The 26762-nt window shown below is 33.1% G+C and overlaps 2 protein-coding genes across 3 annotated transcripts; one reads left to right on the plus strand and one right to left on the minus strand.

The window, feature by feature from the left end:
- GluProRS (Glutamyl-prolyl-tRNA synthetase) lies at nt 1-26234 on the minus strand. 2 transcript variants are annotated; one of them, XM_090112310.1, is made up of 32 exons: nt 26099-26234; nt 25681-26013; nt 25317-25467; nt 24880-24999; nt 24085-24211; nt 23648-23840; nt 23128-23299; nt 22674-22832; nt 22393-22467; nt 21865-22009; nt 20064-20308; nt 19123-19330; nt 18316-18504; nt 12695-12898; nt 12112-12318; nt 11459-11662; nt 11045-11248; nt 10641-10844; nt 10199-10345; nt 9755-9865; nt 9197-9292; nt 8477-8632; nt 8063-8180; nt 7645-7793; nt 6923-7123; nt 6227-6344; nt 5754-5893; nt 5170-5296; nt 3849-4090; nt 2852-3012; nt 2190-2333; nt 1-220 (listed from the first exon to the last, which is right to left on the minus strand). In XM_090112310.1, exons 1-32 carry the CDS (start codon nt 26133-26135, stop codon nt 55-57), a joined length of 5253 nt encoding a protein of 1750 aa, XP_089968436.1. In that variant the 5' UTR covers nt 26136-26234; the 3' UTR covers nt 1-54. The 2 variants fall into 2 exon arrangements, with proteins under 2 accessions (XP_089968436.1, XP_089968437.1); XM_090112311.1 differs by lacking the exon at nt 10641-10844.
- Nucleotides 14691-16467, plus strand: LOC149900500 (uncharacterized). Its single transcript, XM_090112318.1, has 3 exons — nt 14691-15331; nt 15551-15706; nt 16059-16467. Exons 1-3 carry the CDS (start codon nt 15044-15046, stop codon nt 16437-16439), a joined length of 825 nt encoding a protein of 274 aa, XP_089968444.1. The 5' UTR covers nt 14691-15043; the 3' UTR covers nt 16440-16467.
- Nucleotides 26235-26762: the final 528 nt, after the last annotated feature.

Raw genomic sequence — 26762 nt, forward strand, 5'->3', positions numbered from 1 at the left:
CAATATTGAATGATTTATTTTTAAATAAAATTTATAAAACATATATAAGTTTTCTTAATAACTCCTGCCGAACAGCGTAATGAATTTGGGCTTGTTATTACAAGCTGGGTGGATGCACTTGTCACTTGCTGTGAGAGAGCGGGGTTGGTTGAACGGAATACACAAGGACTTGGCGCCCATCGATGGAGCTTTCACCTCTGTTGTTTGGTCATCTTCATTCCTAAAACAAATAAGTTAGATTATTATTCCTTTATTGAATAAAAACTGCGTAAAAACTAAATATAGAAAACTAGAAAACTAATGAAATAACAATATTGTTGGATTTAATAAGATATATTGTATCAGTAAATAAGAAAACACTCACAATATGATAATGTTCACATGAAATTATTATAATAGATAGGTAATTAACAGTAATTATTTTTTACTTCTCAATGGATTATTTGGAATGGAAAATTGATTCTTTTTAATAAAGTTTTATTTTTATAGATCTTTATTTAGTAAAAGATACAGGGTGTCCCAAAAAGTAGTGATATACTGAAGCTGGGAGGTAGAGGACTTAGAGGGCTATCCGAATCACCCCCATGTGTGTTATGCGATTTTTCGTATTTTCGGAGTTATTACATTTTTTTCAATTTTTCATCTATCGCCGAGTACGATGAGATTTTTATTTATGGTGACGTGAATTATTGCGCTAGATGCTTGTTTTTTTTTGTGTGCTAAGCTGAAAGATAGGCCAATTCAGTATGGTAACATTTACTATCGTTAGATCTTCGAATGGAATAAAAAAAAGAATTAAATGCTATGAAAGATAAAATTACCCAGTATGTTCATAACTTCAAGGGCCCATAAAAAAATAAAATCACATAAAAAAGGTTTTCCATTTGGCTTTTAAAAACTTGCTCTATCGATCAGGTAGCTACCCTAAAAATTTCATTTTATTATTCTGAAGGCTTCAATCGAAAAATTGAAATCTAAATGTGGTAAGTGCAAAATTTTTATTAACATGATGATTATTAAAACCAATAAATAGGTGTTTAAAAATGAATTTTTTTTAAATAGCCCCGCTGTTGCTCAATGCAAGTGCGACATCACCGTAAAAAGTTGTCTTTTTAATGTCTGAATGCTCTTTTATCATTTTTAATGGTTTCTTCTGCTACTATGAATTTCCGGGTTATTTCGTCCAAATTGTGGCAGTCTCTCGTCTTTGTAGTATCCCCACGGAAATAATTCAATAGGGTTTATGTCCGGAGACCGTGGAGGCCAGGCTAAAGGGCAAAAATACCCTGAAAGATGGATTGGTCGTTGCAGCCTGCGCATGCGCCGGTGACGCCTGCTTTAAAGCCTGGCCTCCACGGTCCCTCGAATAAACCCCATTGATTTTTTTTCAATGGGGATACTAAAAAGACCTCGGCTACTTGAGAGAATGCCCCAATTTGGACGAAATAACCCGGAAATTCATAGTAGCAGAAGAAACCATTAAAAATGATAAAAAAGCATTCAGACATTTAAAAGACAACTTTTTACGGTGATGTCGCACTTGCACTGAGCAACAGCGGGGCTATTTAAAAAAATTCTGGTAATTAAACACCTATTTATTGGTTTTAATGATCATCATGTTAATAAAAATTTTGCACTTACCACATTTAGATTTCAATTTTTCGATTGAAGCCTTCAGAATAATAAAATGAAATTTTTATGGTGGCTACCTGATCGATAGAGCAAGTTTTTAAAAGCCAAATGGAAAACCTTTTTTATGTGATTTTATTTTTTTATGGGCCCTTGAAGTTATGAACATACTGGGTAATTTTATCTTTCTTGGCATTTAATTCTTTTTTTTTATTCCATTCGAAGATCTAACGATAGTAAATGTTACCATACTGAATTGGCCTATCTTTCAGCTTAGCACACAAAAAAAATCAAGCATCTAGCGCAATAATTCACGTCACCATAAATAAAAATCTCATCGTACTCGGCGATAGATGAAAAATTGAAAAAAATGTAATAACTCCGAAAATACGAAAAATCGCATAACATACATGGGGGTGATTCGGATAGCCCTCTTGGTCCTCTACCTCCCAGCTTCCGTTCATCACTACTTTTTGGGACACCCTGTATATAAAAAGTATAATAGATTTCTGTCATATTAAAATAATACAAGTCAGATTAACATATAATCAAAATTATACCTGGCACTGTCATTCTTAATGTTGTCCTCGCAAGGAATTTCCCCACAGAAAGGTGCTAACAAGATATGCTTCTTTTCCAAGGCACTTATGAAGTCTTCCCATTTTGTGACTGATGACAATCTCTCGTCTCTTTCCTTTATAGCCCTGTGATTAGGAAAAATATTATAGCCTATTAATTATGTATGTACATATATTGTCCGAATAATTTTGATAATTATAAAGTTAATATAAATAACTTACAGTATGAGAAAAGCTTAATCTAATTATTACGAAATCAAGTGTTAACAAACAAGATATATATTTTGTGCTATCAGCTATGAACTTCTTGACAGCTATGCAAAAGTTGATGACTATTTGCTCTATATGTTTTCCTGTCATTGTATTAGACATACCTAGCAAATGGCTCCTACTTATTTATTCATCATCATAATCCCAGTAGTAACATACAAATTTAAAATAAAAAATTGGTTGTCTGTAAAGTCGGTTTACTGACGATAGTTGAACGTGACAACGTCCGATTGTGCTTCTTTGTCGCTCGTTCCGCGCTCACTCAAGCCTTACATGGAACGCCTTAGAGCGAGGTAACGCCGCATGAGTCATGTTTTTTCGTGCGTGCAGCCAGCTCTATCGAATTATAAGACGTTGTCACGTCAAAAACTTACTTATTCAACATATCCTCGTGTATCTTTTCGAGTGTGGTCACCAATTCCTTGGGGGCGGAGTCACGTTTGAGCGTGCGCTTCTCACCGGTGAGTCGAATTACGGCGACAATCTCTCCACGGGAAATGTCTTTTGGTCCCAATTCCACACGGATTGGTACACCCTGGAAATTAATTTAATATGACAAACTTATTTTAAACTTTTAATTATATAAAATTTTTAACTGTTCTATTTTGAAACATATTTTACTAGCCGATGGCAAACGGTTGACTTTGAACATTCTTGAATTTACACTCCAGTTAACATATTTCTACATACAAAAAATATTTTTAATTGTTATGCAAAAGTCGACGTGGAACCAAGCATCATATTCATATAACACTTTTTTAACTTTTCCCTTTTAAGAAGAAGCTTTGAAACTTCTTTGACAGTACCGCCGAATCGCCTCCTTGGTACAGTGGTTGACGCGTGACGCGTGAGCGTAGAACCGAGAGGTCCTGGGTTCGATTCCCGGTGGAGACGAAGAAAAAAAAATATCTCGGTCTGGCAGGACACAGAGACACCTGCTTGTCCCTAAAGAAAATCGATCAGTGAAACAGATGTGTAATGCATCTGCCGCTTACCCCACTAAGGGACATGGGATTTCACTTTTGTATTCCACATAATTAATTTTACGAGTTCAATTAGAATTTGCTTTTGTTGTAAAAACCGCAAAGCACAAGTAATGACGACGCGGTTGGCGCAGTGGTAAAGTAACTACCTACTGAGCCGACGGTCCCGGGTTCGATCCCCGGTCAGGGCAAATATTTGTGTGATGAACTCAATTATTTGTTCTTGGGTCTGGGTGTTATTATCTATATATGTATTTATTAAATATTATATTTATCGTCGCCTAGTACCCACAACACAAGCCTTAATTGAGCTTACTGTGGGACTAGGTCGATTTGTGTAATAATGTCCTATAATATGTCCTATAATATAATAACACAAATACACTACCTTCAACTCCCAATGATTAAACTTCCATCCAGGCGAGTAATTCTCCCTATAATCACCATCAGCTCTAATACCAGCTGCCTTTAACTCCTCAACCAGGTCCTTACACGAGTCCATGAGATGTTTTCTCTCATCTGCAGTACTGGATGCTGTGATCCCACACGGTACTACTATCGCCTGGATCTCGGCTATGCGAGGTGGAAGAACTAAGCCACGGTTGTCCCCGTGTACGAGGACCATTACACCTGTATAGAAGACAATCTTAATATATACTATGATATATAAAAAAGCTAGATACGTTACCCGCTCTCTAATATTTTGGCAAGAAAAAACTCAGCTAAGTGCCCGAGTTTCACTTAGTCACGCACCATTCAGCGTCGTGGCTGGACGTTCTTTTTATATTTTAATCGGCAGTTGTTATTACGAAGTACCATGAGTGAGACATGTATTATGTCTCGTGCGTGAGAGTGAAAGAGAGAACAACTGTATTGGTGATAAATGATAATGCGTTAGTAAGTAGGTATGTATTAATTACGCTGTTTTTTAGTGAAATGATGTTGGCGTATGCCGCGTCTACTAGTATAATAGAGTCATTGAATATATATAAATCTCGTGTCACAATGTTTGTTCTGAATGGACTCCTAAAACACAACCGATTATAATAAAATTCGCACACCATGTGCAGTTCGATCCAACTTGAGAGATGGCAAAAAGCACAAAGCGGGCGAAGCCGCGGGCGGAAAGCTAGTAATAATTATAGTTAACAAGAAAATAATCCTACTAAATATTATAAAAGCGAAATTTTGTTTGTTTGATACTCCTTCACGCAAAAACTGCTGAACCGATTTTCATAAAATTTTGTACAAATAGAGGGGAAGTTGGATTAACACAATATGATAGGTTTTACCCGAAAATCCTACAAGAACGGGAATTATGTGGGTTTTCCTTTGACTACGCGGGAGAAGTTGCGTTCGAAAAGCTAGTGTACTTTAAATCCTGTCCGCAATTTTATAATCAGGACATAGAAGAAATAAAAACAGTTTGAAAATAAAGTGTCTATTTGAACACTGGACATCATTTATATTTTATACCCGAATAAAAAAATGAACAGTTTCAAAACAACAAAATATAACTTCATTTATTGATCTTCCGAGATAAAATAATAATAAAAATTAAACGTATATTTCGTCTTAGTTGTATGTTATTTTAATTCAGACAGATTTTTAACAAATAAATTGATTAAGTTTTACATATTACTTTTCCAATTAAATTAATTAATCAATGAAAACAATTATAATTCTTTGTTTTTACACAATATACATACCAATAGTTCTAGTGGTGATACCCCACGAGTTCTGGTAAACGAACTTCTTCTCTTGCGTGTCAGGATCATCGTACACGATATCGAACATCTTTGAGAAGTTCTGTCCTAGATAGTGACTTGTTGCTCCCTGTATAGGTAAGAAAATAGTGTTAGACCATTGAGATATACATATGGAGACGACACCGCCTACATCACTTATGTTCCGCTCAACATACGCCATATGGCGTAACTGCACGCTCATTTTTTATTTGTTTTAAAGTGAAACGCATTCAAATATGCCTTCGTGTGTGTTACGATATTGCACAAATAATACGGAAAAGTGCAAAGGAATAACTTTTATCGGTAAGTATCTAACTAGATAATAATTTTTATGTTATTTAGATGTTATAATGTGATACTTTTTATGAAACATCACAACAAAGTCGGTATTTTAAACAAGCAATTATTGACCTTATTTTAAAGGTATTAAATACCACAACAGCATGTCCACGTGCAATAATGCAAGCTTCAAAATGTTACTCACAAAACAAACAAAACACTATAAAGCAAGCAATTATAAACCTTACTCTATACGTATTAAGTACCTGAATAGCTCGTCCGCTAGCACCGATATAAGCTTCTACGGTGGTCGTGTAGTCACCTCCCGCAAACTTTTCCTTCTCAGTCTTTCTGCCCCTTATTACGGGAATCGCGAGATATTCTTCGTATACTCGTGCGTATAAATCTGGTAATGTTAATAACGCCATAAAAGGATAAAATTTCTTAAGAATTAAATAAAAATAATAAACTTTTTTCTTGAATTCTTTGCCAAAGTGTATTATTATTTAATGAATTATTTTTTGCCGAATTAGAAAAAGAAATACCTATTCCTGATTTATAAATTTGTCTTAACTTCTTATTTAATTAAAAAAATATAATTTTAACTTAGAATATTTCCTATAGTTTGTGTAGTTGATCAAACAAGCAATTTTTGCAATGTTCAAATAAAACAGGCTTAATGTTAATTGATAACTTTAAAAAATATTAAAAAAAAAAACTAAAATAACACGATAATCACCAAGAATCTGCAGAACTTCCTCGTGAGCGTCTTTCTCTTCGCGGAAGGCGGTGTGTCCCTCCTGCCAGAGGAACTCACGAGTGCGGAGGAACGGTTGAGGCTGCTTGAACTCCCATCTCTGTAGCAATGGAAAATTATATATAATGTAAATAATAATAAAAATTATGTAATCAGCGAAAGGTGAAAAAAAATTTTGTTGTATAAGGGGTTTAACTGAATATTGATTCGTAGTTTTAGAATGTAAACATTATTTAATGAAGAAGCGTTCTTCAAATTTCACAACATGTCGATGTATCAGTAGTCGGTTTTATAAGGTTAGCTGGATTAAATGTGCTTCACTTACAAGCGCAGAAGACAGAAGACAGGGCACCACGAATAGTGAACAGTGGCAAATATTTCGAGCAAAAGGTAGGAATTTGGGAAAAGGATAGAGGACAGGGTTACAGCGGACAAAGCATGTCTATAGATACTCACCACGACTTTATTCCACTGGTTCAACTTAAGCGGCAGGTCACGATGGCTCTGAATCCATTTCACGTACGCGGGGTACATGACCGTCTCGGAGGTGGGTCGGATCACTATATATTTTATTATGAGCGAACAGTGGCAAGGAGACCCAGGATTTTGAGAAAAATATAGGAAATTGGGGTAAGTAGATTTAGGACAAGGCTATAGTGGACAAAGTTCGTTACTTACCACAACGTTATTCCACTGGTTCAACTTAAGCGGCAGGTCACGATGGCTCTGAATCCATTTCGCGTACGCGGGGTACATGACCGTCTCGGAGGTGGGTCGGATGGCGATGTGCTCGGCGAGCTCGCTGGAGCCCGAGTGCGTCACCCACGCGACCTCGGGGGCGAAGTCCGCGATGTGCTCCTTTTCGCGTTCTAGCGCAGCCTAATAATATAACATTTAAATTTCGAAATGGATTTTAAGTCTAGTCTATACGTCCATTAGGCCATTCTTCCATTACGATACGCACAGGCGATTCAAGTATCCTGCAAGTCTCGGAGACTAGTCGCCGCGGAGTATCTCACATACATTTGTATGTAGGCTCGCACACTACGTTACCGGTACAATGTATGTGAGATATTCCGCGGCGACTAGTCTCCGATACTTGAATCGCCTGTGCGTATCGCAATGGGAGAATGGCCTTACAATTTACAATCATTTGAAGCAAATTATGTACACGGAACATGCAAAATAATGTTTTGCAATACTTATATTAATAACTAATATGCATTGTATAGAACTGAGGAAAATATGCCAAAAGAAAATATATAATATTATTCAATGCAAATATTTTGACAAAGTTTTGAATTAAAAAAAAGTAAAAAATAAAGGATTTGACAAGTACATTTTCAATGTATTGTATAAAGAATACAAATAAGAAACTAATTAAATAGCTCAATTCGTACCTTGGACACAAAGATGGGGAAGTACACATCTTTGACTCCCATTTTCTTGATATTGGTGCTAATGAATTCCCGAATGATCTCCCAAATACTGTACGACCATGGACGGAGAATATAACATCCCGATATGTCGTAGTAGTCTATCATCTCCGCTGCAATAACAATAATCAATTATTATTATTATAAATAAATAAATTGTCATTTTGGTCGAGCTTTCTAAAATAAAAAGTTATTATGATTTTATATTGCCAACGCGAACGTTACGATTTTTTTAAGGAACACATTGAGATTTTTTTCAATTTGTAATTTAGTATAACTTTTAAATGAAATAATAACTGTTAAATTAACAATGTACATATTTATCAGCAGCAAATTATAAATAGGCAGTGAAAACAATATTGAGTATATGAACACAGTGTACCTTTAGTAATAACCTGCTGGTACCAGTCTGACAGTTCAGTTTCTTTGGACGCCTCGAGTCCGAGCCGAGTTATTTTTTTTACACCGCTCGATGATTCTTCTTTACTAGGTTTGGGGCTCTAAAAAAATATTACTAATTTCATTTCAAAATTTTGTTATTACAGTCGATACAACTATGGGCAGAACTCGTAATTACAACTATGACTGAACCTTGCTTTAGTTTTATTTAGGGATATTAAAGTTTAATTATGATAGTTAATATTTTTTCTTTCCCAATTCATTCCCCAAAAAAACATTCAGAAACACTTTTCTTACTCTACTTATTGTCATGTCCTACGTGTTGTACATTATATCTTTCCAATTACTTAAAAGCAACAAAAAATCAAAGATTCTAGAACATTCATCCACTCCTTACCGGCTCTTTACTCTTCTCCTTCTTAACTTCTTTCACTTCTTTCTTCTTCTCTTTCGGTTTACTCTCTCTAGCGGGCGGCGCATACGCAACTCCCGTCTCTTGTTGGTACTTGGCTTTGAGTTCTAGAAGCTTCTTCACTTCTGCGTCTATTGCCGCCTGAACGATTTCATTGAATATTATAATGGGTGAAATATTTATTTGCATGTATCAGGGAAGGTCTAGCGAGATAAGTTTACAGATATGAATTTTATAAAAAATACCTGGGAAGACAATGCTTAGGCTGCTAAATAAATGCGAGAAAACTAACACTTAAAATATTTTTAAAGATTTATGCCCGATTTCACCAGTAACCCCTAAACAGTCTCCTAAGTAAGGGTTCCTTATTTTAAGGGACCCTTCAAATCACTACCTAACCTAAATTCTGTTTCACCATCATTAAGGGTCACCTAAATAAGAGACCCCTAGTTAAGTGACGTTTAGTGTGGGGATGCTACGCAATGTTAGTCGAAAAGTGTATCGACTATAGGATTCTATTGATATTTAGTTGAAAAATCATTTAATTTCACTCAGTTTATGTGTAAATATTGAGTTCGTTACCTTAAAAATTTTACGTTAGGTATCCCTTAAATTGACTAAGGTGACACTTAAATTTTAGGGGTCGTTGGTGAAAACGGGCATTATTGATTTAAATTGGCAAATAATTTGACAGTTTTTACGTACCTTATCCGCTTTCTTCGCTTTAAGATCTCGCACCACTTCACCTTGTTTCGCGACTTCGGCCGCCAAAGCCTCGTTTGCACCGTTCATTGCTGCTGGCTATGAAAGGAACATGTTTATATATTAAACTAGGTTTCCTCCCGCGGCTTCGCCCGCGCAGTCAAAGAAAAACCCGCATAGTTCCCGTTCCCGTGGGATTTCCGGGATTGCGTCATTTTCCCGGGATAAAAAGTAGCCTATGTCCTTTCTCGGGTATCAAAATATCTCCATACCAAATTTCATGAAAATTGGTTCAGTAGTTTAGGCGTGATTGAGTAACAGACAGACAGACAGAGTTACTTTCGCATTTATAATATTATATATAGTATGGATGTCTATCTACTTTTTAAGATTTCACCAATATTTTTTATAATAAGAAAAATGAAATGGACATCTGAATAAATTAAATCTACAACATCGAGAAGGATCTTCACAAGTTCTTTCAAGTGTTTATTTAAAGAAATACATATTGGTATTACTTTAAAACATTTTATTTTATTCATAAAATTAATTAAAATCAACCTTTTCAGTAGCCTCGGCTTTAACAGGAGCAGATGTTGCTGCAGCGGCTGGAGTCCAATCCTTACCAGTAATTGATTTGTACTGGGCTTTCAAGTTCAGTAGATTTTTAACCTACATAAAAAAAACACTTTAGAAAAAAAGAGCGTTCGTGTCAGAAGTAAAACTTCTTTGGCAAGATTCAAAGATACTAAAATCATTGCCTTACTCCACGGCGTGACGGTATTGCCATGACGGGACATTGAAATTTTACTACCGAAGCACCTAAAGAAGTTTCACTTCAAAAATACGTAAATTTTGTTGTAGGTTACAGAACCACTAAGTAACACTATGCGAAACCGCAGTATAAAACTGATAATTCAAATACAAGAATACAAATAAATGCTGGGAATTTCATTTAAATATAAAAAATAATACCAAAATATTTGAAAAAATAAAATAACATACCTCAACATCCAAAGTTCCCTTGTCTGCCTTTTCAGCTTTCAATTTGCGCACTTTATCGCCTTGCGCAGTGATTTTGACTAAAATTTCGTTGACATCTGGTCCGCTATTAGTCTTTACTGGCGATAGGGCTACTCCTGGTTTCCAATCCTGGAATATTTTATAATTAATTATATAAATCTTAGATATATTTGATACAGGAAATGTACCAAATTAGGATTTGTGATGAATCTGATGATTATTAAAATTTTTTGAAGCAACAAAAGCAATATAACTTATTTAATTTTTCTTAAATTTTTGTTGGGCACATTTTAAAAGAAACAAAGGAGTACAAACTGAACAGACACGTTACAACGTATTTATGCTAATTATATTACTAAATTGTAAGTTATTTATCATTGTGTATGAATCAACAAGCAACAACCAGCACTACATAATATCTTACCTGTCCAGTAGCCGCCTTATATTTGGCTTTCAAATCCAAAAGGATCTTCACAGCTTCATCGACCTTCGCCTTGTCAGCTTTAGCCGCCTTTAGCGAGCGAACCAAGTCCCCTTGCTTGCTGATCTCCTGGTCGATGGTAGATGCGTCTCCAACTGGAGGGCTCGAGGGTTTCGCTTCTGGCACTGTAGCACCGGGTTTCCAATCCTGGAAAAGATTTTTTTTATTTTTGACAATTTTTTGGGCATTTTCAGGGGTATTTTTATCACAAATTAACCATTTATCAGTTACAACACACTTTTACAAAACAATCATAATAGCAAGAAGTCTTTTCCGATGAAAAATTCAGCTAATGTTTATTACCCTGTCGAATTAAACAGCATTTAAAAGATCTATCTATCTATTACCTGTCCAGTAGCAGCCTTATACTTGGCTTTCAAATCCAAAAGCACCTTCACAGCTTCATCGACCTTCGCTTTCTCAGCTTTAGCCGCCTTCAGCGAGCGAACCAAGTCCCCTTGTTTGCTGATCTCCTGGTTAATGGCAGATGCGTCTCCCGCTGGAGGGCTTGAAGGTTTCGCTTCAGGCACTGATGCACCGGGTTTCCAATCCTAAGAAACATTTTTTTATTATAGACAAAAAAATTGGCATTTTTTTGGAGTATATTTTGAGTCTTAATAACAATTTTTCAGTTACATCACACATTAACAAAACAATCATAATAGCTAGAAGACATTTCCACAAAAAAGTCAAAGTTTGCTACCATGTCGAATAAAATAAGAGTTATTTATAAAATTTGACGGGTATTCATCAGAAATTACCTGTCCAGTAGCAGCCTTATACTTGGCTTTCAGCTCCAAAAGGATCTTCACCGCTTCATCGACCTTCGCCTTGTCAGCTTTAGCCGCCTTCAGTGAGCGAACCAAGTCCCCCTGTTTGCTGATCTCCTGGTTAATGGCAGATGCGTCTCCTGCTTCAGGGCTTGAGGGTTTCGCTTCAGGCACTGATGCACCGGGTTTCCAGTCCTAAGAAACATTTTTTTTATTATAGACAAAAATATTGGCATTTTTTGGGGTATTTTTTGAGATGTTAGTTATGGTTTGAGTAAAATATTATTCAATATTGCTTATAGCAATACCTACTTTAAATTGACGTACAGACTACAAGTAACGAAATAATATTAATCAGTGCGTGAGTTTATATGAAACATAATAATATAACAACATAAATGATGGTTAATCACGGACCTCTTATCCTTCTCATCAAAATATAGTTAACTACCGCCCATATTAAGTAGGTAATTAGTAACATATAATTTTTAAGTAACTATTCAGACACAGTCAAAGACACACATTTAAATCATTTGTACATTTAATGTATCAATTATTCTGATAATATATAAAGTTACGAGATAATACGTGATTACTACGACAAGAATAACGTATTTACTTTTTTAAATACAAAAAGTATTTACCTGACCAGTAGCAGCCTTGTATTTAGCCTTCAAATCCAGCAGAACTGCAACAGCCTCGGTGACCTTCGCCTTATCGGCTTTATCAGATTTCAGAGTACGGACTAGGTCTCCTTGCTTTATGATATCCTGGTTAAGGGCAGCAGCATCACCACCAGATGATGGTTTGGGTTCAGCTTTAACTGGTGGTGTTACACCTGGTTTCCAATCCTGTAAAAATGTATTTGATTTGATTTCATGAATTTACGTGTCACGATTTGTAATAAATAAAATTCGACGCGCCATTTTTTAACATTTTAAACATTAGTTGAGCAAAAGTTGGTAAAAAATGTCGGTTGAAAATCTAAATGGTTATTGCTCATTGGGCGAGAATATTTTAAAATGCTGTATAGGCTCTGCAGACTGCAACATGCAGTGTCTCTATCAACATATTGATAGCAATAGCTCAACGTGTTAATTTAGTTACTACACAAATGTTTCCCAAAACGGTATTATTAAACACCTCATATATAACCATCTATTGGATAGAACCAAGAAACACAACCACAAAACATTTATTTGTTGGATTTTATTTGCAACTACTAACCTGTCCAGTAGCCGCTTTGTACTTCGCTTTAAGATCTAGCAGTGCTTTAACAGCTTCATCGACCTTAGCTTTCTCAGCCTTTGCACCCTTGAGGGCTCTCACAGTATCCCCTTGTTTGACAATTTGTTCGTTCAACTGCGACGCGTCTGCCGCAGCGGGGGCGGGGGCTGGTTGTTTCGCTTGTACCGTTTGCACTGATTTAGGCTGGTAATAATTAATTGTTTATAAATACTATTAAGATTAATTTTAGTTATACGAATAATTAATCTATACTCCTACTAATTATAAGAGAAATAACACGGTTCACGCCACAATTTCGTTCACGTTCGTTTATGGCTATGAAGCCTTTTTCTTTTATCAGGTCATTTATTGCCTATATGATTTATTTGGTCGTTGTCAATTTGCAAACTAATTGTAACAATAGTTTTCACATGGAGAAAAGTTGTAATAGTCCCGGACGAAAAGATAACATCAGAAAGTCCGATTTTAATGGAATAAAATACAATTTAAAATTGAGTATTTTAAATTTGTAGTTTAAATTATCACTTTTTATTCATTTTAGACGTTTTTTGAGTAAATATAAATAAATAGAACAACTAAATTGATTGTTATGTGGCTGATATCTATACTTAATATTATAAAGCTGAAAAGTTTGTTTGATTGTTTGATTGAACGCGCTAATCTTAGGAACTACTGGTCCGATTTGAAAAATTATTTCGTTGTTAGATAGCCCATTCATCGAGGTAGGCTATATATCATCACGCTAATATCAATAGGAGCGTAGCCAACGGGTGAAACCGCGGAGCGCAGCTAGTATACTGTATAATATAATCATTGTATTCATATTTGGTATTCTTGTATAGTAAATTTATTTTTTGTGCTCTTGTATCAAAATTTTAATAGACAAGAACCCCTAATTATTTTTATTATCTTTAATATAAATTATTTTTATTCGATATCGCATCAATAAAAGTAACAGTTAATTGCATTGATAAAACACTTAATACAAATTGTACTGCACTGTTGAGATAAATAACATAAATTATAATAAAAATATTTTGTAATATTGCACCAAATTTACACTTATTTTGGCACTTTCACACACTACATTCCTGTCAAACTTAAATAAAAAACTTTCAGTTACAATTTCTTTCCTTAAATAAAAAATAAATTATTAACATATTGCTGACTTACAAATAACACACGTGGATACCGACTGCCAAGTGTAGCAGATTGTTATGAATCAACCTTTCACTTTCACATTACGTGATACGCTGAGTGTAAGTGATAACATCCATTGACTGCTTAGTATATAGAGTTTTGTTGTAATCAATGAAAATGAAGCAATGTATATCGTGCAAATCGTTATTGTTCTCATTTTGATAGGGAAAGGATATAATACTATGTTTATAATAATTAATGCGTGATTTCGTCTGCAAAATGTGTGAACACTGAAAATTATGTTACAAAAATAATTTAACAGCCATGGAAAGAATATTATTGTTCAATGGAGGAGGATTCTATGGAGTTTCTTGCCGGTTCTTCTCCATAGATACTGCTTTCCGAATCGGTGGTAAATGTTAAAAATACTTATGTATAATAACGATTCGAAAGTGCTACTAAATACCTAGTAGTCTAATTGAATAAATGAATGTTTGAGTTTGAATGCGTTTTTTTGCACTAAAGTTATAACTAAGTTATCAATTATCACCAGGAATATTTCTCTAATCCGAAAATACAATATTATTCATTTATGACAAGGTCAGAGATCTCCTTTTGTCCGTATACTTTAATTAATTTAAAAATAAGTTATTCTTTTATCTTATTTAACACAACAGCCACTCACAAAAATATAATAATTAAAGCCATATTCTCGATTCAGACCTTAGCTTTCTAATAACAATCGTAACGAAAATGAAAATTTAAAAATACCCCCGAAATAACATATTTTAGCCACCATATTATTCAATCTTAAAAATATTTTAACTTCTATACAACTTTACAAAGCTTCAACACCTCGTACCTTACGATAAGTACTTATTTACAACTCAAGTGCATATTTTACCATGGACGGTGTCGGCTAAACACTGGTTTCAGATTACCTTCATTGACAGAATCGAAATAATGTATAAGTTCGTCCATACATCCTTACGTAGTATTTGTATTCCCTTTGCATACATCGGACCGCTTAAAATTAGAGAACATTTGTGTTCTTAATTATATACAGTGTATAAAGACATGATATGTGATTGAAAACAAATTATTTTTGAGTAACTAATTGCGAGGCTGGATCTCGTAATGTATTCTTAATCAGAGGTTGTGCTAGTCACAAACATAGTATTCGAAAACATGGATATAAAAAGTGAGGTTATTGTTGTCGAAAATTATCAAATAAAAAAATCGAGAAAAAAGGCGCATATACCGAAAAAGGAGCGTAGCGTATTTATACGTACACAGGACAACACGGAGAGTATAATATGTCAAAAGTTTTCAAATCGCAGACGGAAGAAAAGAGAAGATAATATTAAGAGGGGGCGCGATATATTAAAAATTTCTAGGGGAGATAGTGAAACAATAGAAAGAATTGTGCCTGGCTGTATGCGAAGAACATGTTATTGTAAACATAAATCGCATCACGTAAGTAATAACATCATACACTTACTGCAATCACTTTGGACAGAGTTTTATAGCTTTACCTAAAATTCCAATTAGAATTATTTAGAAATTAAATACAATTTTTTTACGAGTTGTCACTTGAAATATAGATTTCATTTAATGTAGATTTAGGAATCAAACACTAAAACTAAAACTAATTAACTTGGAGAATTTTATGAGATTATTGATTATTTTTTACAGAAAACAAAGGTTAAGAAAAGACGAAAGAAGTGTAAAAGAAAATGCAAGAAACATAAAAATACTACAATAAATAAAAATAATATGTATGAAAATATTAGCTCGGACAGTTTTTATAGCGATTCCGATGTTGATGAATTAATACGCGCAACAAGAAAGGTAAGATATAAAACTCCCTTTATACCAAATTTTTTTGTAAATCTTTTAGCTGATAATTTCTTACCCTTTAAAAACGGTAAGTACAAGAAAAAAAGAGAAAGAAAAGGCATCCGACCCGGACTGGCGTGAAAGGATGCAGGTTCGAGTCCCGCCTCGTGATCGAATTTTTCTATTCTTTATAAATTTATAAGTACAAGCAAATTAAATTCACTTAAAAATCACTATTTTTTTGGTGTGGCAATATATTTATTTATAAACATTTTATATTCAGATACCAACGAAAACATTGCACAATAAGGCGGCTAAGGGAATTATAATTTACATTATTTTATTTTAATAAATTTATTTTCAGCGTATGAAAGCACAGTACTCGGAATGGTCAACTCCAATTTTCCACACAAGCATCCCTCTAGAGGAAGACCTAGATTCAACCGTCGAACTAAACTCAATACATTCCTTGGAAACAGTTGTTTTAAACAAAGTCGAAGATTTCTGCTGGCCAATGGAAAATACCTTAACTAATCACACCAATTCACCCTTACTGAGCCCCATCCGTTCAGTTATTATAAAAATGGAAAGAAATAATAATGACATTGATAATACAAACTATAGCCCAAGTATGGCAATAGAAGATCTTAATATTGACATGAAACCTGTAAAGATTGAAAAAACTTACGACGACTCTTGTAGTCCTTTAAGTGACGATTATTTATTTGACGTTGATTACGTTTAAGTTTATATTTATTTTTAATAAATTATAATTTATAAGGAACAAAAAGTAGTTTTCTTTATTTTCATTTTTGGTAATGAATGTTAAAATTTAAATACGTATATAAAAACAAAGGAATATATAATAAATACAGATAAATTGACACACTATCAAAGTGTATTACAAAAAAAAATACTTTTTGAAGAAAAATATAAAACTCGCTTACATTATTAGCACACGTATATTCGTCTCAAACATAGCTTAATATTCTTACTCATTTATGTACCTATACAAAACGGATGTTTAAATAACTCGTTATTTAATTATAAACTATCTCTGTCATACTCATATACGTAATAAGAATTAGAACAGGTGCTAACATATCCACTTGTGCAAATAAGAATGTGTACCAACATTAATTTGATTTGTTGGCTAAATTTACTGAAGCAATTTCATGCAGAAATATAATTAACTCTAGACCTTTCAGTAATTATCTATTTTTGTTATTTTTGTTTTTGTACTATTATAAAGTTATAAACTTTTATGTTAAAGTTATAAACAAAAGTTATACATATATATCGTTATTTTTGTTCACTCATTCTTGTTCAACAGCCCATTACACGTTAAACTGCATTTTTATAAGATAAAACTTACATTTTTACATAATATTAAATTTAAATATAATATTAAAAGGGTATCATTTAAGCTATCACCAATTTAATTAGTTTTGTGTTTCTTAAATAATAGGGTTTGTCCTCAAAATAGTAGATCTGTCACCAAAATGTAGTCACCAAACAATGCAAAATCAGTTCCACAATAAATCACCTAAAATCCTGAGATATAAGGTCTAGTACCAAATAAATGTTTTTGTATGTATTATAATAGGTGTGTCCTAATAATTATTTAAGCAAACTAATTTAAAGAGATCACCAATAAATCATATTATGTTACTAGAAAATTGCATTAAGTTCAAATAAAAAATTAGGGTTGTATCATCGTTTCAACCAAAAGATTCTGCTCCAAGGTTCTAAATTGCCACTGGTAGTATAAATTATATTAAAAAAATTATTTAGCAGAGTAGTAAATAAAACAATTATTAAAGTCAAAATAATCAATATTTATTGTTTAAAATAATTACCACTGAACAATCAGCGCTGGTTTAAAATAGCTGGCTTATGGCTAGCAGAATAGTAGATAAAATACTTAATTAAAGATAAAATAATCAATATTTATTCTTAAAAATAATAACCACTGAATAATCAGCTCTGGTTTAATAGCTGGCTTATGGCTAGCATAATTGTAGATAAAACACTTAATTAAAGTTAAAATAATCAATTTTTAAAGCGCGCCAATTTGTCTCCGCCCCTTTGATCATTTTTTCATTAAAATTATAAATTGATGTATTAAATTGGTAACGAATACTATTAATTTAATATCTGAACGAAATAAAATATTACTACTGTATTGGTGACAAAATATCAAATAAAAAGGAGTCGCAGTCAGGGATCGATAATCGATTTATTTGGTGACAGATCTACCATTCTGAGCACAGAGCTATTATTTAAGTAACAAAACTGTTATTAAAAGAACGAAGTTTATATTCACGTAATGCAATATAATTTTATTGGTTATCGATCTCTTATTTGACACATATATTAACATTAATTTGATAATTCATACCTGAGAACAATTTTTGTTTATCTGAGAACGAAAATATTTCGTGGTGATAGATCTATTTATTAGGTGATACAACTTGATGACAAATATAAATTTTGGTGATAGAAAATATAGTTCCCATATTAAAATACACAAAAAAATCAAGGAAAAAATTACACGACATTTTGTCTATAAACACAATTTTTTACTTGTTAAATACTATAAAAAATCACAAAAAACTCACCTGTCCCGGCATTTCTTTAGTATGTCCATCGGGTACATGGAACAGCACAAGCGGGGTCGCTTTACCAGTATGTGGTGATGGAGGTGACGGGGCCACATCAACACGGAAGAAACCGCGGCGTTGTAGTTGTATTATGTCTCCCACTTTTAGTTTGGCTAATTCTGGTTCGCCTATCATAGGGATTTCCCACTGTGGACAATATTTTAATTTAAAAAATTATATTTTATAAAGCATTCGCTTGGTATAAAAAAAAAACGAAAATAACAAAACCAAAGTTTAATTTTCAAAAGACTTCCAAAATATAAAGGATCTATGCTCTACAATGTTGTATGTTTGTTTCACGATATTTATGTATGTATCCACATTGTTTTTTTTCGGGAGTGTAAAAGATTGTAATATGAAACCATTGTTGAGTTTTAAAGTTAAATATCTTTAGGATGTCGAAAGGTATATTATTTCAACCTTGTAGTATGTATACAGTAAATTATTCAATGAAACCAATTCACAGAAATTAACAAAGTTTATAAACATAAGTACTTAAGTATAGTATTCGTGGTACTGGTAAAATGGGATTACAAAAAGTGTATGATGAAAACAAATAAATGTTTATCAATATTTTTTTTATTGTGCTATCAAATAGAGATGGTTATGGGAAATCAGAGTTCACAAAAATATTTTTTTTTGTTTCGGTTACTATAAATTACATTTAAAATGTTATCTTGAACATATGTCACAATTATTAGGCATAGTAAGGTATCACTATGAAAAATTAAATAAAAAGTAATATTTAATACTCTTCAAACTTACCCTAGTCTGATGTCCAATAAACTGCTTAAAGTCCTCATCCTTTCCTAACAGTGGTTTGGATATAATATGGTCGAAGTACACACAGTACACTTCTACACGGGGTGATTTCTGCGAGTCCGCTAACCACGTGATCTTTAGCGTTTTCTTGTAATCCTTGTTATCGAGGTTTGGTGTTCCATCCACACTGGTGACTTTGCCATCGGCGGATCTATGAAAAAATAATATAATGGACAGAGTATAACAAAAAAATGTATGCGTGTACTAGAGTACACACGTAAGAAGTGAAACTTCTTTATGACCTTAAAAATGTCACGAGTATGGCGTAACGCAAAAATGTCACGCGTACGGCGTAACGCAAAAATGTCACGCGTACGGCGTAACGCAAAAATGTCACACTAAATTTTGTCCAACCCCGATAAAGAAGTTTTACTTCAAAAATGTTATAGATTGAATATTGGGTATTATTTAATTAGATTTCTTAGCAGACTGGCTAAAATAAATGATAACTTTTGCTAGTAATGAAGATAAGTTAGTTAAGAAAATATTGAAAAGTTATAAATACAACTTCTAATTCAGAGGTACATATTGAATATAGACAGCTCAATTTAAACTTTATTAATAACTATTAACTATTTCCTTCTTTTATCGTATTCAAAATCGTCAAATGTATTTTTTTACGATACATACATATCAAAATCTTGTAATAACTCAGGCCCCGGAATCACAGACACAATAGAAAATCTATTGTGTCGTGGCTCGAAATCTATTGTGTCGTGGCCCGAAATCTATTGTGTCGTGGCCCGATCGGGCCGTTCGGGGCTCAATGGGTTAAGCATAAATTACAGAAATGCCAACACATATAAATTATATGGTCCTCAACCAAACATATATTTTTCAAGAAAATCGTAAAATTCAAAACTCCATATAAAAATCCAACTCACTTATGAATCTTATCAATCATAACATTTCCATAATTGATAAACGTAGTATTCTCTCCCACTTTCAGCGCTTGCGCATCCACTTGATCTATCAACAATTTAGACGAGACCCAAACTGTTTTGGAGCCTATATCAGGATTCTTGGGGTGAAGGGCCACGGTCAAAGTGGAGTCGGATACTCCTTTGAGGTTGACCACTACTGGGTTTGCTTCTAGTGCTGTGTAGCGAGGGGCTATTGGATCTATCACCTAAAGTAAAAAAATAATAATATATGTATATATGTATAATCTTCTTATACAGGGTGTACCAAAAAGTAGTGATGAACGGAAGCTGAGAGGTAGAGGACCTAGAGGGCTATCCGAATCACCCCCATGTATGTTATGCGATTTTTCGTATTTTCGGAGTTATGACGATTTTTTCAATTTTTCACCTATCGCCGAGTACGATGATATTTTCACTCATGCTGACGTCAATGATTGCGGAAGATGCTTGATTTTTTTTGTGTGCTAAGCTGAAAGATAGGCCAATTCAGTATGGTAACATTTACTATCGTTAGATCTTTGAATGGAATAAAAAAAATAATTAAATGGCAAGAAAGATAAAATTACCCAGTATGTTCACCACTTCAAGGGCCCGTAAAAAAATAAAATCACATAAAAAAAATTTTCCGTTTGACTTTTAAAAACTTGCTCTATCTATCAGATAGCTACCCTGAAAATTTCATTTTATTATTCAGAAGGCTTCAATCGAATAATTTAAATCTAAATGTGGTAAGTGCAAAAATTGAATTAACATGATGATCATTAAAACCAATAAATAGGTGTTTAATTACCAGAAATTTTTAAAATAACCCCGCTGTTGCTCAATGCAAGTGCGACATCACCGTAAAAAGTTGTCTTTTAAATGTCTGAATGCCCTTTTATCATTTTTAATGGTTTCTTCTGTTACTATGAATTTCCGGGTTATTTCGTCTAAATTGTTCATTGTGTGTGAAAAATTTTTTTATGTGATTTTATTTTTTTACGGGCCCTTGAAGTGGTGAACATACTGGGTAATTTTATCTTTCTTGCCATTTAATTATTTTTTTTATACCATTCAAAGATCTAACGATAGTAAATGGTACCATACTGAATTGGCCTATCTTTCAGCTTAGCACACAAAAAAAATCAAGCATCTTCCGCAATCATTGACGTCAGCATGAGTGAAAATATCATCGTACTCGGCGATAGGTGAAAAATTGAAAAAATCGTCATAACTCCGAAAATACGAAAAATCGCATTACATACATGGGGGTGATTCGGATAGCCCTCTAGGTCCTCTACCTCTCAGCTTCCGTTCATCACTACTTTTTGGTACACCCTGTATATAAAAATGAATCGCAAAATGTGTTGGTAAGCGCATAACTCGAGAATGGATGAACCCATTTCGATAATTCTTTTTTTATTATATTCCTTGAAGTACGAGGATGGTTTTTATGTAGAGAAAACGTAAATATGTACCACGGGCGAAGCCGGGGCGGACCGCTAGTATAATATAAATAAGTAATGTCAGCTGAGTTCGAAATTATATTGGGTGATGGATTAATACAGTATGTACGTATAAGTGAAACGAAGTGAGCGCTACTAATCAATCTACACACAATACAATATATCATTACATTTTGGTGTATATTCTTTTAACTAGTGCACTTGATAAAATTTGTACTGTTTCAAAAGATTAAAGGTAAGAAAACAGAGAAAAGCCACAATCCAATCCTTCTTGTAATATTTAAAAATATAAATGTATTAAGGAATAAGTATCTAACCTTTTTATTAATTGCCCATATCTTATCCCACTCCATGAACACGACGGAGCGGCTTGAGCCCTGAGCTTGAATGAACTGCCTCAAGCCTTCCACGGTCATGCCGCGACGTAACACACCACGTACTGTTGGCATGCGAGGATCGTCCCTATAAAAAGAACACGCATTTTATCTTTTTATAAATTGTAAGCAATAGTTTATTATTGCGACAAAAATATCTCAAAAAAAGACGGGTTGCACTCCGGGAGTGCCGGCAGAAGTGAAAACTTGATTATTAACGTTGAGCATGTTTGGTATTTTGGAATGGTATCCGTCTTACGCTTTTTCGATCAGGTCACATGTCCTGACGCGAGTTTAAGATTTTATACCCATTACAGAAAAAGTGCTCAACGCCGCTAAAGAAGTTTTCACTTCAAAAATAGTTAAAAGCATTAAAAGTGTGGGAAAAGAAAATATAATTTGTAATATTTCATTTGAAAAAAAATAATCCTACGATTCCTTTTTTAAATAATAAGTAACTGCTTGACTTACCATCCGTCAACGAGTCCCTGCTCTACGAACCATGTTAATTTTCTCTTTGATAGAACTGTATTTGTCATGCTCAATCTGAAAACAACAAAGAATTATTAAAAAAATACACCCATTATATCTGTTCATCCGTTTCTGAAAATAGCTTGAAAAAATCACAAATTCACAGACACATCCTTTGATCGATCGTTTACGCAGTTCTATTGCGTTAAAATAGGCTGCGAATTTTAAAGATTGTATAAAGTGCACAGATACAACAATACAACATTTTAATGAAAACATACCTGCTGTACTCCCAAATATAAGGTTTCCTCAGTCCAAGAGCATCTATAAACCAATAGAACTGTGGATCTCTGTCATGATACTCCATTGTTCTTAGCACGTGCGTCACGCCCTCTATGGAGTCTACTATTGGACACGCGAAATCGTATGTCGGGTACACCCTAAAAACGAATTAATTTTAATGATAAAAACAAATACGTTATTGATGGTTAAATTTATAATAACCTAGAAGAAATGAAGGTCATTTATTTGCAAAAAAAATGCTACATAGATAGGTAAAATAACGAGCGTATAATCCGTTAAAAAATATGCTTTAACAGTTTAAGAAACAAAAACTATTAACTCTCTGCCAAGTGCCAGCTTCTTTCTAAAGTCGAATAAGCAATACTTTTTCGAAGGTTTTAGATAAAATTGTATTTTTTTTATATTAAGGAAACATAAACAAATAGCACTTACTTATATTCGGTTCCAGTACGCGGATGGGGTTCTGGTTTACAACGGTAAATAGTGGGGTCGCGGAGACAACCGTTCATCGACTGCATATCGATTTTGGCGCGAACACAGTTTTGTATACCGATGTTACTTCCTTTCTTCATTTCCTCCCATAGTTGCAGATTTTTCTCCACAGCTGCAACAACAGACATTAATTTTTTTTTTTCATAAATAATTATGCATAGATAGATACATAGATTTAATAGAAAAAAAAGAACGTGTGTGCCGAGCACATGTGTCAGAATTAAGACTTCTATGGCGAGATAAAAATCGTTGTCAAAAGATACCAAAATCGTCGCCTTACTCCATTACGTGACGATATTGTTTTAACGCGAGCTTGAAATTTTACTCTCAACACGCCTAAAGAAGTTTCACTTCAAAAATAAGTTGCACATGATTTACTAATTCTAATTTTGTAGTTCTGATTATTATTTACCAATCATCCTTACAAATGTCAAATATAAATATTCATATAGGTACTTACAGTTATTCCTATTCTTGCTCTCCAATTTCTGATCCCTCTCGTTTTTCATCTGTTCAGCGGGTGTGTCATCTACAAATGCTTTGCCCTCTTTGATGAGCTTCTCACAGAGCTGTAGCATCAGGTCGAAGTACTGGGATGTGTGCGTGAACATGTCTGGTTTGATCTCCAACATCTTGACATCTTCTAGAATAACCTATAAATTTAAAAAATATAATTACTTATATTTTTTTATATTGGCTAGATTTTTTGGTAATTTTTACTATAATTAATTAAGATAATAAATGATATTGTAAAAAAAATATTTAAAATGTTCACAATAACCATTAAAATAATATGAGCATGTTTCTGCAAGTCGACGTCATATTATTGCCTCTATTTTACGTAAAAATAACAACTACATATTACATTAAATTGTTTTGTTTTTTAAATATATTCACCTTTTCAAAATCAGCATTTTCTTTAGCCGGATTGGTATCATCAAATCTCATGATTAGTTTGCCTTCAAATGCTTGTTGGTAATATTGGTTCAACAGAGCTGCCTTTGCATGACCAATATGCAAATATCTGTGAACAATATAAATATTTAGAAAAATTTCTATCTACATAATATTAACAATACTTTAGTAGGTGTAGTAGTAGTATAGGTACAGTACATTAGGTTTGTAGTAAAATATTTTTTAAAACATATTACTTGAACAATACCATAGTTACAGAGAAAAAATCTTATGACTAAAATTAAAACTATCATAACATCACAAAAAAAGGAAAATAATTATTATTTTATCGAATAATAAGAAAAACATATGTACTTCAATTTCATTTAAGTATTTCAGTATCTTTCATGAATTTTTATTTGTTGTTCACTATGTTTTATGACAATTGAGATATATGTACTAATGAATTTGACCTCGGAAGTATTATTGGATATGAAAATTAGTTTCATTCATTAGTGCTGTAATAACATTCATATCATTAATAACATTCAACTGACTACAACCTAAATTTGAGATTTTTTATTGAAAAATGTAAAGCTCAATTATTTTTAATCATATTGAAAAGATGTATGTATATAGTATATTTGCTAATATAATATACTAGCTCTCCGCCCGCTTTATTCAAAACCTAATAAATTTTCAAATCAGATCAGTAGTTCCTGAGATAAGCGCATTCAAACAAACAAACAAACTGTTCAGCTTTATAATATTAGTATAGATTTTAGAATTTAATCTTACCCAGAAGCTTCAGGTGGGAAACGCACAACCACTTTTCCCATTTCAGCGTGAGGCAAATCAATGAACTTGCCTTCTTGTTGCCGACCACTTGCTGCTTCCTTATTTGCTGGTGGAGACCTCCTATAAATATTATCAAGATAAAATTTTAATGATAATACTGATGAATGATGAAATTATGTGAAATTTATCATTTAAAATAAAGTTAATATTAACTTTCGCATCTTTTATTTTATAATTATTTATAAATAATTATATTTATAATTATTTCACTGATTGTAGCCAGTAGCCTGTTTTATTAATAAGAATCTGTACTTACGCAATTCTTATTCCTAACTACATCATACAAGCCAAAATTTCATAATTGATAATGTTATAAAATTCTATATTTTGTCATTACAAACGGACATTTCAATTTAGCAACATATTTAAAATTTTACCTTGATGAAGTCTTAACAACATTTTGAAGGATCTCTGCAGGCAACTCCTTCAAAACCTTCTCAACACAAGGTTGGGCTTGGATAAGTTTCATCCATCTTATAATGTTGTTTGGAGGATTTGATTTTGATACTTCCTTAAACTTATTGGAAGCTGAAAATATATAAAGTAATTTTTATTTTGTACTGTATGCAATTATGTATCAGTGAAGTGTTGTAAAAATGATAAAATAGTATTATTTGATGATAAGATATAGGTCAGAAAGTCTCAAAATTTTTACACAATGTCAATCATAATTTATATTAAAATTTAAAAATTTTTGGAAGTCAAATTGGTATGATCTTCATAATAATATTTAGTATTTACCATAAAGCACACTGAAGACAGCCAAATCAGAAACAGATAATGATTCCCCAACTAAGTATGTTAGAGGCCCAAGGGTTTTTTCTAAGTAATCTAAAGATTTCGGTATTTCTTCATCAAGGATAAGGCTAAAAGACAACCAGTGATTCATGGTAACTCTCTGTAATGGACCGGCTGATTTATTAAACGTGTTTTCGAGTATTCTTATTAAGTCGTTGCTGGTGCCATATGGCACAGATTTGCTTGAATTGGGTAAGGTGATCGATGATTCCCCATTCCAAACAATCTCCACATTTCCAGCAGAAGACCTGTAGAGTTCAACCGCAAGCAGACCGCCTGGGAAATGGAATAAAAATAGATATAATAGGTAACATTAATGAAATTATAAAAGAAACACATTTTGAATTAGAGTTAGCCTTACCTAAAGGCGGGTTACTTTTATTACACACAACTTTCATGATGCAATAGTTTAAAAGTGTTATTTAAACCAATTTAATTGAATATTTCAACACAAAACCGTGCACACCGCACATGCCACACAACCACAACCACAAGACGGCTGTCACTGTCAGTGTCAGCTGCTGATGTCACTTTTGAAAACGTCACAATTACCTTGAAAACACTTCATTCAACGTATCTCACTTCTTTAAATATTTAATATTATCTAGTTGAAAAGATTATAAAATTTTACTATAAAATGGCATCAAATATAATACTTATTTACATACAAATATAACATTTATTAATTTATTTACCCTTGACAAAGCAGAAAATCAAATTCTAAATAAAAACTAACCGTCGTGTAGAGGAACGTAAATGAAAGGAAGGCATTTTATTGGTCGATGTAGGTTTTCCGGTTTCCCAGTTTTCCATCAATATCTTTATTGAGATTATTTTGTGCCAAAATCAAACAATACCTAATAAATTGTTTCATATGTTTTAAATATATATTTGCAATATTCTTTTCTAGATTTTACACCAAGATACATATTATTTATTTAAAAATTAAGGCACGTAAGTTTATCATTCTAATTTATTTACTTTTCTATAATTAGAGGAATTTTACTCGCACAGAATCCCTTCGG

The sequence above is a fragment of the Colias eurytheme genome, chromosome 18 (assembly GCF_061535395.1).
Source record: "Colias eurytheme isolate Ceu_HAF_F1 chromosome 18, ilColEury1 Martin Lab GWU primary, whole genome shotgun sequence".
Taxonomy (NCBI): domain Eukaryota; kingdom Metazoa; phylum Arthropoda; class Insecta; order Lepidoptera; family Pieridae; genus Colias; species Colias eurytheme.